The sequence below is a fragment of the Pleurodeles waltl genome, chromosome 8 (assembly GCF_031143425.1).
Source record: "Pleurodeles waltl isolate 20211129_DDA chromosome 8, aPleWal1.hap1.20221129, whole genome shotgun sequence".
Classification (NCBI taxonomy): domain Eukaryota; kingdom Metazoa; phylum Chordata; class Amphibia; order Caudata; family Salamandridae; genus Pleurodeles; species Pleurodeles waltl.
Genome location: NC_090447.1, coordinates 652,381,218 through 652,395,032, shown reverse-complemented (window position 1 = coordinate 652,395,032; position 13,815 = coordinate 652,381,218). Strand labels below are relative to the sequence as shown.

The window sequence follows — 13,815 nt, the reverse complement described above, 5'->3', positions numbered from 1 at the left end:
CCCTTCCCTAACTGTAACCTGGATAAGGATAAAAGGGAGTTACCATAAATATAGAACTACCCATCAAATGGTTGAAGAATTGTTGTCTCTGTGTTGGTTGTTTGTGAGCGTGTTTGCAAACACAGGGATTCTGGGTTGACCTTTTCATTTTTCCCCATTTCTAGGCTTTACTGTATAAGTAATTGTTTATGCATCATGCCCGGTGACTGTGAGTCCTCTCAGTTCTCACTTGTGTAACACCATCTACTTTGTCATTTATTTTTTTCACTTCATTCTCTGTCATTGCCTTCTTTATTCTACTCTGGACATTGCTGTCTTTTGGAATATGTTTTAAGTTGAAAACCCTTTTTAGGATATTTTTTCTTTCAACAGGTTTGGTAGGATTCTTGAAGATCTGGACAGCTTAGGAGGTATGGCATATATAGTAACCGTTCTCAGCACACCGGAGATCATGTTTTAGCCACTTTAACAAATAATGGTGTCATACTTCATGTGTTCTAAGAATATATTTGTTTTGAAACGTTATGTTCGATGGCATATGTGGCTGTAGATGCATATTCTCTGCGTACTCCTGCCATCTAGTGTGGGGTCTGGAGTGGTGCAAGTAACTTTTTTAATTTAAGAAATCTTTATAGTCATGAGATGGGGTGACGACTCCTCTCTGTGATATTGCTCATGGGCATCGACTCCTTTATTAGATTGTTTTCCCTCCGCCATCAGGTTCGGAGGTGTGTTTCTCCGCTCCATGTCTTTGACTCCATTTGGTTCGATTTTTTTTTTTTTTTTAACTTTTCTGCTGTTTCGGCAGTGTTAGACTTGACAACCTTAGGGTGGTCATCCTCCACCTTTTTGCTTGCCTCCCTCCACTTTCTGACAATGTTTTTTGCTGGTTTTAGAACTCTGCACACTTTACCGCTGCTAACCAGTGCTAAAGTGCATATGTTGTCTCCCTTAAACATGGTAACATTTGTCCATTCCCAATTGGCATATTTGATTTACTTGTAAGTCCCTAGTAAAGTGCACTATATGTGCCCACGGCCTGTAAATTGAATGCTACTAGTGGGCCTGCAGCACTGATTGTGCCACCCACATGAGTAGCCCCTTAACCATGTCTCAGGCCTGGCATGGCAAGGCATGTTTGTGCAGTTTCACCTCTGCTTCGACTTGGTATTTAAAAGTACTTGCCAAGCCTTAAACTCCCCTTTTTCTACATATGTCACCCTAAGGTAGGTCCTAGGTAACCCATAGGGCAGGGTGCTATGTAGGTAAAAGGCAAGGCATGTACATGCATGTTTTATATGTCCTGGTAGTGGAAAACTCCTAAATTTGTTTTACACTACTGTGAGGCCTGCTCCTTTCATAGGCTAGCATTAGGAATACCCTCATGTACTGTTTGAGTGGTAGATTCTGATCAGAAAGGGGTAACCAGGCCATATTTAGTATGGCCAGAATGGTAATAGAAAATCCTGCTTATTGGTGAGGGTGGAATTTGTGTATTTCACCCAGACAACCACAAACATAGGACATTCATCCACACCTGCACTCATCTGCTTACTGAATGGGTCTTCCTGGGCTGGAAGGTTGAGGGCCTGACATTTCAGAGGCTAGTGGCCTGCCCTCACACAATGGACTGCCAAACCCCCGACTGGGACCCTGGCAGACAGACCTGCACTGAAAGGGGAACTTGTGCACTTCAAAACCACTCTTTGAAGTCTCCCCTACTTCAAAGGCATTTCTGGGTATATAAATTAGGTTGTCTCTCACCCCACCGACTCAGACACTTCTGGACCTGAACCTGCAACCTGTCAAGAGGAACTGCCTGGCTGCCCAAAGAACTCCGCTGGAGTGCTTTGCTGTTGACTGCTGCCCTGCTGACCTCTGACTTTGCTGAGAAGTGCTCTTCAAGGGCTTTGGTTGCGCTTGCTTCCTGTTTTCTGACGTCTCGGGGCCAAAAAGACATCTCTTCAGGAAACTCCTTGTGCGCTGAAAATCGACGCACAGCCTGTTGGAAACGACGTACATCCTGCCTTGCGACTGAGAAATCGCGACCCAGCTGAACCAGAATGATGTAGCCCACCTTCCCGAGTGGAAATTCGACACATCGCCTGCCTTGCGACAGAAAATTCGACACACTACCCTACCGGATCGACGCTCAGCTGAACCGGAACAACACAGCCGATTCCCCAAGTGGAAAATCGACGCAGCGCTTGCCGTCTGACACAAAATTCTACATATCGCCCTCCTGGATCGAGGCAAAGCCTGCGACTTCTAGTGCGCCCAGGATTTCCCCGCATCATCCCTGGGTGCCAAAAAGATCCCCGCATCACAGTGAGGGACCAAGACTGTGCGGCGAAAAACGACACAAGCTCCTTGCAGCGTGGAAAGAAACAACGCAACATCTGTGCCGCGCCGGAAAATCTGTTGCACACCTTCTTTCCATGCATCTCCTCCTGTGCGGTCTGCATGCATGTTATTTTTGACGCAAACCGGGTACTTTCAGACAACTGTTGATTTCTAAAATGTAAGACTCTTTTTAAACTTGCAAAAGTGATATTATAACTGGTGCTTATTGAATTTTTATCATTTTTAACTTATTTTAACTAGACAAATATTATCTATTTTTCTAATACTGTGTGGTGTATTTTTGTGGTGTTTTCACTGTGTTACCGTATATTTTATTGCACAAATACTTTACACATTGTCTTCTAAGTTAAGCCTGACTGCTCAGTGCCAAGCTACCAGAGATCATTTGGATTGTGTGTGACTTACCTTGATTAGGATTGTGGCCCCCTACTTGGAGAAGAGTGAATACCTCTGCAATCTAAATACCCCATTTCTAACAGACAGTATTGGCTTAGATCGTGAATTTCTACTCCTGCACTGCCCACATTTTCATTGGTTTGGGTTTCGACTGGCTGTTCTTTGAGGCATTATCTTCCATGTGGCTCTGACTGTACACCATTTTGTTGCTGTCCCCAGTGCCATGCGAGGTTCCCATACACTGACCACCACCTTGTGTTTAACCTGTGCTTCTCCCTCCAGCAGTGAACCCTCGACCTGAAACAAATGTGTCTCCTAGAGACTGAGAATTTGAGGCCTAAAGATATTCAACTCTTCTTGCACCAGCTTACACTAATGTGGCAACTTGGCACCATTAATATTCTAAGGAAGAATATGAAGCTGCTGGCCAGGACTGCCGCCATTATTAGCTGTTCCCATTACACCTCAAAATCTACATGCTGCTCCTCCACCATACGCATTGAAATGCCACATATCCATTACTATACTGCTGAACATAAATATTCACACTTATTTTGCCATTGACACAATTGCTCAGAATCATAGTGCCAGAAAAACTATCCCACCTAGAAAACCCACAGTCCTTCTACACCACCCCACTGAACCCAAACCCACACAGCAACCCACCCAAGTTTCCCATATGGGCGAACCAGCCCATCCCTCTGAGCATTGCCCTATATGCCCAAGGGCCATTCCACCTTTCGCATGGGTTTATGGTTCATTTGGAGCCCATTACTGAATCAGCTAGTGACCTGCCCCCCCCCCCCTCCCCATAAACACCAATATCAATGATACTGCCAACTCAAATGACTTTGGCACAGATCCCGAACTATCATACCAGCAGGGAGGTCCAATCCAATCCAACTCCAAATCATAACAGTTTCCTCCTATCCCAATTTTAAACACAATTATGACCTACAATGCCAGAAAACCCCTTCACCAAATAGAACCTCAAATTAATAGATAAAACAGCATTGTCCCCCATTTCCCCCCCCCCCAGTTGCCATTTAGTTAACAGCTCCTGAACTTTAGCATATAGCCAGCTCAGTCTTAGGGCAGGTGTCCTGCTGAATACTTTACTGTTGGCTGTTAATGGTGGATTGCAGACAACTGAGTCGGTTCCCATGTCTTTGATTAAGGATGCTGTGGCAGCATTTTCGAGGGCTTCCCGAGCTACAGTCGGGATCCTAATTAAGATGCCCACCAGGATCAATGAAGAGTGGACACCCTTTATGCTTCCCTGAAGGTGGATAAAAAGTGACTACACCCCGGGAAAAGGGGTGATGATAATTCTGGTCCTCGTATTGGGTTAAGAGGGGAGAAAGGCACCACATTCTGTCCTTTGTCCACCCCAAACATCCTGGAGGAGGTAGAAGATCCCCAGGCCCTAAATACCCTTGAACTACTCTCTAAGGAGTCATCTGATGAATCCACTCTGGTTGGTCCGGTGGGATCAGGGAGAGACAGTGTGCTAAACTGCTCTCATCATACAATGGTCCCTTTTCTTACCTTGGGATACCTTCTTTTTAGACTGCTGTGACTGTGGAGTAGGGTAAGGTTAGTAATAAGGCTGAACCACCTGTGGTAGCCGTGGCTTCTTCCATATCTTGCCCAACAGAGGTGATATCTGGCGATAGGGAGCAGACTGTTTTTATTTCTTCGATTTCTGTTTCCTTGTCCCAGTGGGTTTCTACAGAGGTAACTAGATCCTATGTGAACTCTGCCCATGCTGAAGAAGGGCTTACAATGGATCACTTTGTTCTGTTACCACAGTGCCTCCTGGGCTTTCAGCTTCTTTGCCCAGGTAGTGTGAAGCTTTTGGTGGTGGAAGGGGAAGGGGGACAGCCCAGAGGCGTTGTTTCTCTTTCACTGATCTATCAGACAGCGATTGGGAGGAGGGGCTGGACCAAGCAACCCAATCTGTATTGACCCCTAAAAGCTGCCACAACCATTTGGATTTTTTAGGTAAGTCTGGGGGCTCTGATAGCTCCACTATCTCATCCTAGTTTGGGTGCAGGTGACCAGTAGATCAAGCCTAGTGCCTGGTGTTGGCGGCCTTCGATCAGGGAGTAGTCGACCCCGCCCCCTCCCTGGAGGAAGAAGAGGGCCTGCTATGGGACCCAGAAGGGACTGAGCTGACCCTTACGAATCCCTCTCCTTTGAGGGTGGTACCCTCAGCTATTCCATCTTCATCTGGTGATCAGGTTATGGGAAAGGACCTCTTGTCACCTTCTGGATCCCAACTTGCTGGTCCGGCTCAGGACACCATTACTGGTGCTATCTATCATCTTCTGCTGCAACATAAAAAAGGATTATCGGAAAGACTCACTGGCCTTGAAGGCTGCTCACCTTAAGATGCAAGTTGTTCTCCTTAAATTATAGAAAAACATGAATATTATTTGTTCTCTGCTGGGAGTGGTGGAAGCCTCCCAGTCAGCCCCCCAAAACGAAGTGGAAGCAAATTGTTTGGGGATTATTCAGCATGAGCAACAAGTCACCATCTTGTCATCTAGGGTGAAAGACCTGGAGAACCGATCACACCAGGATAATCGGCGGGTGTCTTATCCAGGTGACTAGTTGACACCTGTTCGGTATAAGTCAATAAGGACGCTCAATGAAGGACCACACGCCAATTATAAATACAATTTAGCTTTACTAGAATTGCAGGTAAAAGGTAGGCATTTAGCACATTAACAATAGTAGAATAAGAATAGCAATGAAAGGCATCTATTTATATATATAAGTACACTACAAGGAGCATCTATGTATATATATATATATGTATATATATATATGTATATATATATATATATATGTATATATATATATATATATATATGTATATATATATATATGTATATATCTGTATATATATATGTATATATGTGTATATATATATATATGCAGAGAGTTCACTGACAGATATAAGTTTTGATTAACTGTTTACTAATATGCATCACACTACGATATTCAGGAAGCAGAATATAAATGAGTTGAATACTTCAGATAAGCTTTGATTTACTGCACACCAAAATGCATGTTTCAATTACTGCAGCAGGCTCTCACTACGATGTTCAGGAGGCAAAATATAAACAAACTGAATACTTTAGATAAACTTTGATTTACTGCACACCAAAATGCATGTTTCAAAAACTGCAGCAGGCTCTCACTAAGAAGTTTAGAAAGCAAAATATAAACGAGCTGAATACTTCAAGTTATAAACACAGTGCAAGCATAAATAATCAGTCATAATAGAGCAGAGAAACAAAGGCCTTTCATCCCTGTGTGGAAACTTAACTTAGTCCACGACATGCTGGGAAGCCCTCTACCGCCTGCTTGGACCACTCTCCCCCTCAAGCACCACTTTCAGCAAACAGGGAGGCAGCGCTGGGCCCTGGCAGCTTCCACAATTCCATCTGCGAGCTTCCAAATCCCTCACCCACACTTCAGTGCTTAAATAACTCGAAGCTTGGATTCTATCTCATTCTGGCATTTTCTAGCTATGTTATCAGTACTTGGCTGCTCTGCCCTTCTCCAGCCTTTTTTTTCATTCCATCTTCTCCCTGTACTCTCGTTCTCAAGGTTGAGACAGAGTCTTCTACACAAACAAGCTTGAAAATATCATGAACTTTTCCACAATGTTTGGGAGGGGGTTTCAACAGGCATTACACTCATCTACACTGCTCAAGCTAATTAACCCTTCGCGTCACAATGTCTTCCACACCTTTCCCTACACTGAACAGCGGGCTCTTGGGATCCCCAGAGGTGAGGAGGGTGATGATTCTTGTGTCTTTGTTGTTAGTCTGCTCCTAGAAGCCTTTCTTGCCTTGGAAGACTAGGACATGGATTGTATGATTCAGCATGCACATTGTTTTCCGTTTAGATCTCCTAGCATGCCCTCCCGGTACCCCAGGGCCATACTCCTCTATACTAGGAACTTCATTCTCCAACAAGAGATCTTTTGAAGATGGTGCTGTAAGGAGGTGGAGCCATCAAGAACTCTCGGGTGAACATTGCGGGCGGCAGCAAGGTCGCGCGCTGAAACGCGTACCTGACATCCCCGGTGGACTCGCTCTGCTCCCCTTGTTGGATCCATTTGCTCCGTCGCGCGAAGGCAGCGCATGAGCGCAGAGAAACGCTCGTGAAAATTGGATTCGAGCCGCCCTGGAGCTCCGAAGAAGCCGCCGGGCAGCGGCACGCGTTCCCTTCCGGGGGATTGTCGGCAGAGGCAGCACTAGCACCAGCTGCCCTGCTGTCCCTCGTTGGAAAGCAGCATCCTTGGAGTCTGCTGAGCCTCTGGATTCGGGACAACGAATAAGGAAGCCGGCTTATGAGGTTGGGACCGTCATTTCTACCTCTTCACCAGCCAGAAGTTTTTTAGCCACTACAGCTACAAGTAAGGCTAAAACTTTGTGTGTGTATAAGGTCAGCGTGGGGACACAGAAATTGGGAAATAAACGAGGAGACTTTTGTGAGAGGGAGGAGGTCTGTAGTGTAAAAAAAAACAAAAATAGAGCAGAGGTCTGTCAGGACTAGCACCAGGGTTACCCCCTCTCTGCGGGCATATTTTAGAGCCCTCCCGATTGTGTCTACCAGTCCTGATTCACCAATGAGTAAGGATAAGGTTAGCGAGGGGGCATCTTCCTCTAACTCTACAGTAGATTTACCTCCTAATTTACCCTTAGACTTGCACCCCAGGTCTCAGGAGGCAAATGAGGCTAGGGGCGATATTATTGCGGCACAGGAAGTTCTGCATCATCTGGCAGGGGTAGAAACTGTAGGAACCTCACAGATGTCTGATAGTTTACCTCGGAGTACTGCATCAGAGCCTAGTACTTTGGAAACTATGTTTGTTTCACTGACGGAAAACATAAAAAAGGGGTTCTTAACCTCAGAGGCGAATCAAGCTGAAATAAGATTAGCCTGTGAATCTTTGGAGAAAAAAATAGATCTTTTGGCATTGCGAATTCAGCCACTTTGAAGAGTCAGTGGACACTATGAGAGAGGATCTGAGAAGAAATAAGGAAGAGATTCAGCAGTTAAAAGGAACGGAACGAGACCTTCAGGAGAAATTGGAATATTTAGAAAATATTTCAAGAAGGAATAACCTTAGAATATTGAATGTCCCGGAGGGAGTGGAGGGGTCGGATTTGAAGCAGTATATAGTTTCTCTTATTAAAAAGGTTATCCCTTTGGATGAGACAGAGGATCAGATTTTCAGCGATATTCAGAGAGTGCACCGTGATCCTTTTAGGAGGAATCCGAACATCAAGAAATTGCGGAGGATCTTGGCGAATTTTCAAACCTATTCGCTAAAAGAAATAATTTGCCGAAAGGCATTAGATCTCTGATCCTTGGAGACTGGTGGAATTAAATTTGAAATCAGGTCTGACCTCTCTAGTCTAACATTGAATAGGCAATGGGAGCTAGGAAAACGTTTGGAGGAATTCAAAAATGTGGGTGCGGTAGCCCGGTTAAAATTTCCAGCCAACCTACGTGTGATGTTTAATAATAAAATGTTTAACATCAGGGATCCATCTGCGGCGAATGATCTTATACAAACTATAAGGAAGGGGAAGACGGTTTAAGGAAGCCAGGGAGCTCAATGCGTTTCTAAAATGGGGCATAAGGGCCTATCAATAGTGGTGGGGGTTCTCCCAGGGAGGGTGGGTAAGGCCACGGTAGGGGATTTTTGGGGGGCACTAAGGGGCAGGCTTGCGGGGAAAAAAATAAAATTAACCTCATACACCTCAGACTCATTTTCACCTGGATAAGAGCCAGGGGGCCCAGGGAGGCAGGAAGGAACTGATGTCATGGAATGTCAGTTGGTTTGCGTGTGCGAGCTAGGGCGAGGAGAGTTCTGCAATTTCTTAGGGACTCTCCAGCCGATATTATAGTTCTACAGGAAACACACTTGACTAAAGAGGAAGGCCTAGCCTTGTTTAGAACACAGAGATGGTTATGGGATTTTGTTACTACAGAGCACAATTTTAACACAAAGGGAGTGGCGATTCTGGTTAAGCGTCAGTTGAATGTCACCCCATCTAAGGTGTTAACGGATAAGTTAGGGAGATGGATTATACATAGATTGCAGTTGGGGGGTAGGGCATTTACATTGGTAGGATACTATGGTCCCAACTGCGATGATCCATAACCTCTCAGAATGTTTTTTTCCCATCTTTTGAGCTTCTCAGATCCAGTTATTATGATGGGTGACTTTAATGTGATCCTAGATAGTAGGCTTGATAGGTCAGCAAAATCTAGGTCAGTGGGTACTCCAAAGTCTCAGCAATATCTAAAATTAATGATGAAGGACTTTAGTTTGTGCGACTTGTGGAGAGCAGGGCAAAAGCAGGACTTTTCATTTCATAATCAAAAGTATGGTCATGCGTCACGGATTGATTATTTCCTAGTGGACCACACTATGTCACTTGGTAGAGACTATAGTTTACTCACCCGCCCACTTATCAGACCATGCTGCAGTGACGTTAAGTTTGAGTTGTCCTCCTGAGGCAGGTGGGGTTAGATGGACTTTTGATCGGACTCTTTTAATGGAGGATGAGGTTATTTGTACACTTCGGAAGGAGGTTGAGGATTTTTTTTAGGGTGAATCAAGGGTCGGCATCAGGAGCGGTAATATGGGACACTTTTAAGGCAGTGGTAAGGGGAAAAGTCATAAGTCTTGTGAGCTACAGGAACAAGAAATATAGAGAAGAAGTGAAAGTTTTAGAACAACAAATAGCCCTATATAATACTTAGTACGATAGGGGTGGAGATGTGACATATTTGAAAAATAAGATTTCTCAGTTAAAATTGCAGTTGGAATCTGTTTTTACAAACTAGGATTACTAAGCGATGGGAGGCAAGAGAGTAAATTCACTTTGTGTGTGTTTACACATGCTTTATTCGATCAATCGATCATCAAAGTGAATATACAATCGTAGTAACAACAGAGATAAAACCAATAATACTAATGATATATAATAACACATAGATACTTTTTTTTTTTTTAAACATTGATTCCTAAAAGCATAGTCCAATTACATTTCTCAATACACATACGATTACAACCCCCCTCCTGCAGTTCTGTAAGAGAAAAGGGAGTAAAAATCGGAGGTCTAAATTAAAACACAGTCCTTACAATGGAATTGCGTATTCGCCATGCTACTAATAAATATTTGCTTACAGCAGTTATTAAAACCATAGAATGGTGGCTTTGTAAAATCCTCAGAGCAGAGGCACAGTCTCTTATCCCCATTTCCCGGCAAATGTGGCGAATCCATTTAGACCTGGGAAGGGAGTAGGCAGGGCAAAAAAAGTGTTCAATCGTTTCCGATTTTGCATCGCAAACTGGGCATGTACTTGTCTCTGTTTTTGTTCCCCATCTGCACATCAATGACTTCAACGGCAATGACCCAAAACGGAATCTGGCATATAAGCTTTTACCGAGGATGTCAGGAATATTATCTAAGTATGGTTCGAATTGAGAGTACCACTTGAAGTCTATGAAGCGATTTGTTAAGGTGCCATAAGTTCTATAGGTAATATAATCGTTGTGTACATAAGACCAATATGTACGTTTCAGCACAATGGAGTGAGCCTTTTCTAGTTTAAGGGGTTCCTCCCAAAAGTGGCTAAGGCCAAGTTTGTTGAACCAACTGGATACATGTTTAACCCAAGGAATAGAGGTTGAGTTGGGGCACATTAGCAGGTCATGGAGTGAGGTCTTATAAACGTCTAATTTGGGGTTAGTCCATAGTCGTATCCAGTATAATAATGGTCTTAAAATAATTAGATCGGCTATGCGTCTCAGGTCCAGATCTAAATACAGTGGTATCAATGGAGTACTAGGAGGGCAGGCACAAAGGGACCTCGCAAAACCGTTCTCACTGATAGTGAGCCTGTTACAGTCAGAAAAACCCCAGACCTCTGCTCCGTATGCGGCGGCTCCCTGTGCTCTGGCAATATAGATCTTGATTGCCGGAGAGACAGTTTTTGCTGTCGTACCTCTATAGAAACGCAGGATTGATGCCGCACCATGCTGCAGGAGACCCTCACTTTTATTGATCTGTTCTGCCCAGTTCAGATTATCAGAAAGCCTTACACCCAAGTAATCAATGGAAGAAACCTTATCCAGGAGGTTCCCTTCTAAATGGATGGTACATTTCTTCCGCGCTCCTGAGCTGAACGCCATTAACTTGGTTTTTTTATGGTTCAGCTCTAGGCCGTAATCTCGACAAAAGGAGTTAAATCTATTAATAAGAATTTGGAGGCCCATGGGAGATTTAGAAATAAGGAGAGTCGTCAGCGAAGAGAAGGATTGGAATTTTTTGAGCAATTAGGGTGGGGGCATCATTCTGGCACGTCATTAAAACCTGTACAAGCTCATTAATGAAAATAGAGAATAAAAATGGTGCCAACACACAACCCTGGCGAACACCCCTATTTATGGGGATTTTGTCCGTTAGTTCGCCTAGGTTCCCCATCTCACCTGCGCATATGTGTCCTCGTGCAACCGCTTCAAAAGTTGGATTAAATTGGCTGGAGTCCCTATTTTTTTTGTAGCACCTCCCACAATTTTTCCCTCGGGACTAGATCAAAAGCTGATCTCAAATCAACAAAAGCGATGTATAATGGTTGTTTAGCCAGGGCTGTATATTTCCAGTACAGAATGGCCAGTCTAAAGACCTGGTCTACTGTGCTGTTCCTTGGTCGAAATCCTGCTTGAAGGGGGGAAAGAATGTTCTGATCTTTGGCCCACTGGGTTAATCTACCTAGGAGTTGCTTTTGGATATTATCAATCAAACTGATTGGTCTATAGTTTGTCGGGAGGTTTACATTACCCTTTTTATGAATGGGGATAATTTCTGCACCCTTCCATGTTGTAGGAATCTGCCCCCTTTGGCAATTTTATTGGAGAGAGTATTAATGTACCACGTCCAGACTGTTGGTTCTGACGAGTAAAGATACCCCGGGATTTTGTCTGGACCTGGAGCTTTCCCAAGTTTTAAGGAACTAATAGCATTGGCTGTTTCTTTGGTAGTAAAACAGATGTGGCTCTTAGAATCCTGTGAGCCCCCTGCAAGGGGAGCTGATCCATGATGCTCATCAATAATAGAGAGAAAGTCTTGGCCAGCTTCCCCTGTAACTAAAATTGTGGGGGTCTCAATTTTTCTATATAGGCCCGAAAAATGCTCAACCCATTTTTCTGGCTGTATATGGCTTCTCACACCAATCCTGCCCTCTTTCTCTCGCTTGCCCAACAATTCCCAAAACAATTTGTTGTTGTTGGATTGGGTAGCATCCAACAATTCCTGCCAGGTTGTGTCTTCCCAGATTTTTTTTGCTAGGGTGATGGATTCTTTGTATGTACGTCTGGCTAATAGTATTTCCCCTTGGGTTCCTTCCATGAGGTCATTTTTTAATCCTTTCTTGGCCATGTGGCAGGACTTGCCAAACCATGGGCTAGGGGTAGCTCCTTGATGTCTTGCCCCAACCTTCCTATAAAATATACGTTGTAATCTTATGATCATATTTTCATGTATGTGTAAGAAGGGAATGTCATTGAAATCATGGTCACTGTATGGAGCAAGGATAAATTCACTTTGAATATGGAGAAAACAAGGGGAAATTACTAGCTTGGAAGTGTAAAAAGGATCAGGGGCGCAATATGGTTAAGGAATTGGTGGATACCCAGACAGGGGTTAGTGTTACATCTTCAGTGGCTATAGGGGAGGTGTTTTATATGTTTTTTTCAGAACTCTATACAGAGGAGAGGGAGGTAAGTGAGTAGATGATTGGGGAATGGTTGGGAAGTGATATGCCCTCCCGGTTGTCGTGGAGTAAACAGAATGATTTGTCCAGACCTATCACGGAGGGGGAGATAAGAGCAGTGTTAAGAGAGAGTAAAAGTGGTAAGGCCCCAGGCCCAGATGGAATTCCGGTGGAGTTTTATAAAGTGTTGGGGGATTCTATGATCCCCTTCCTTTTGCAACTATTTTCAGAGATTTTTGAGGGTCGAGCCACTATGCCGGCTTCTTGGTATGGGGCCATTGTTTCGCTTATTTTAAAGCCTGGTAAGTCTTCATCGAAGTGTGACTCCTATAGACCTATTTCCTTGTTAAATAGTGACTATAAGCTCTTTGCTAAGATATTGGCGAACAGGTTGAGTAGGGTTGTGAGCGATTTGGTCCATCCGGATCAGAGAGGATTTATCAGAGATAGATTTCTATATGGGCAGACATTTAATTTGATGGGGGCCATTGACCTAGCTACCACCTTCCAGGACCCCTTGGCAGTTATAGCGGTAGATGCAAAGAAAGCTTTTGATAGAGTGAATTGGAAATATCTATATAGGGTTCTGGACGGTTGTAATTTGGGGCATAAATTCTGTCATGTAATTTGATCTATATATGAGGCACCTGAGGCTAGGCTGTTGGTTAATGGTAGTTTAACTGATTCCTTTAAGATTACAAAGGGTACCAGACAGGGTTGTCCTCTCTCTCCTTTGCAATTTAACCTGTATATAGAACCATTGGCTAGGCGAATTAGACAGGATCTGAGAATTTCCCCATTTAGGAGCAAGGGTTGGGTGAAGAAAGTAGCTTTGTTTGCCGATGATCTTCTTAACTATACCTCCGACTTACGGACAATGATGCCTGCTTTGTTGGCTTTTACAGAAGAATTTGGGAGGGTCTCAGGCTGTTGCATCAATTCGGACAAGACCGAAATAATGGTCTAGAATACGAAGTGTGTAAATTGGCGTACCACGACTTGTATGAGGTATTTAGGATTGTCAATTGTTCACAATTTGAAACAAATACCTGCAGTAAATATTAGGTCAGTTACAACAGAGCGTAACAAGTTAATGCTTGTTTGGTTACATCTGCTGCTCACAGTTATTTTTTGGGGGGGGGGTGAACCTGGTTAAAATCATAATATTGCCCAAGTTGAATTTTCTTTTCAATTCTATTCCGTTACTTATCGATATAAAAAAATTGTTGGCTTTGTGTCAAC

At 43.8% G+C, this 13,815-nt stretch overlaps 1 protein-coding gene across 3 annotated transcripts in view; it reads left to right on the top strand.

Annotated features, from left to right (window-relative positions):
• ACOT9 (acyl-CoA thioesterase 9) overlaps positions 1-13,815 on the top strand; it is a 550,522-nt gene that overhangs the window by 127,509 nt on the left and 409,198 nt on the right. For all 3 annotated transcript variants that reach the window (XM_069204744.1, XM_069204745.1, XM_069204746.1), the window contains one exon: positions 373-410. In XM_069204744.1, the coding sequence (XP_069060845.1) occupies positions 373-410 (38 nt within the window). The remainder of the gene's footprint in view (positions 1-372; positions 411-13,815) is intronic.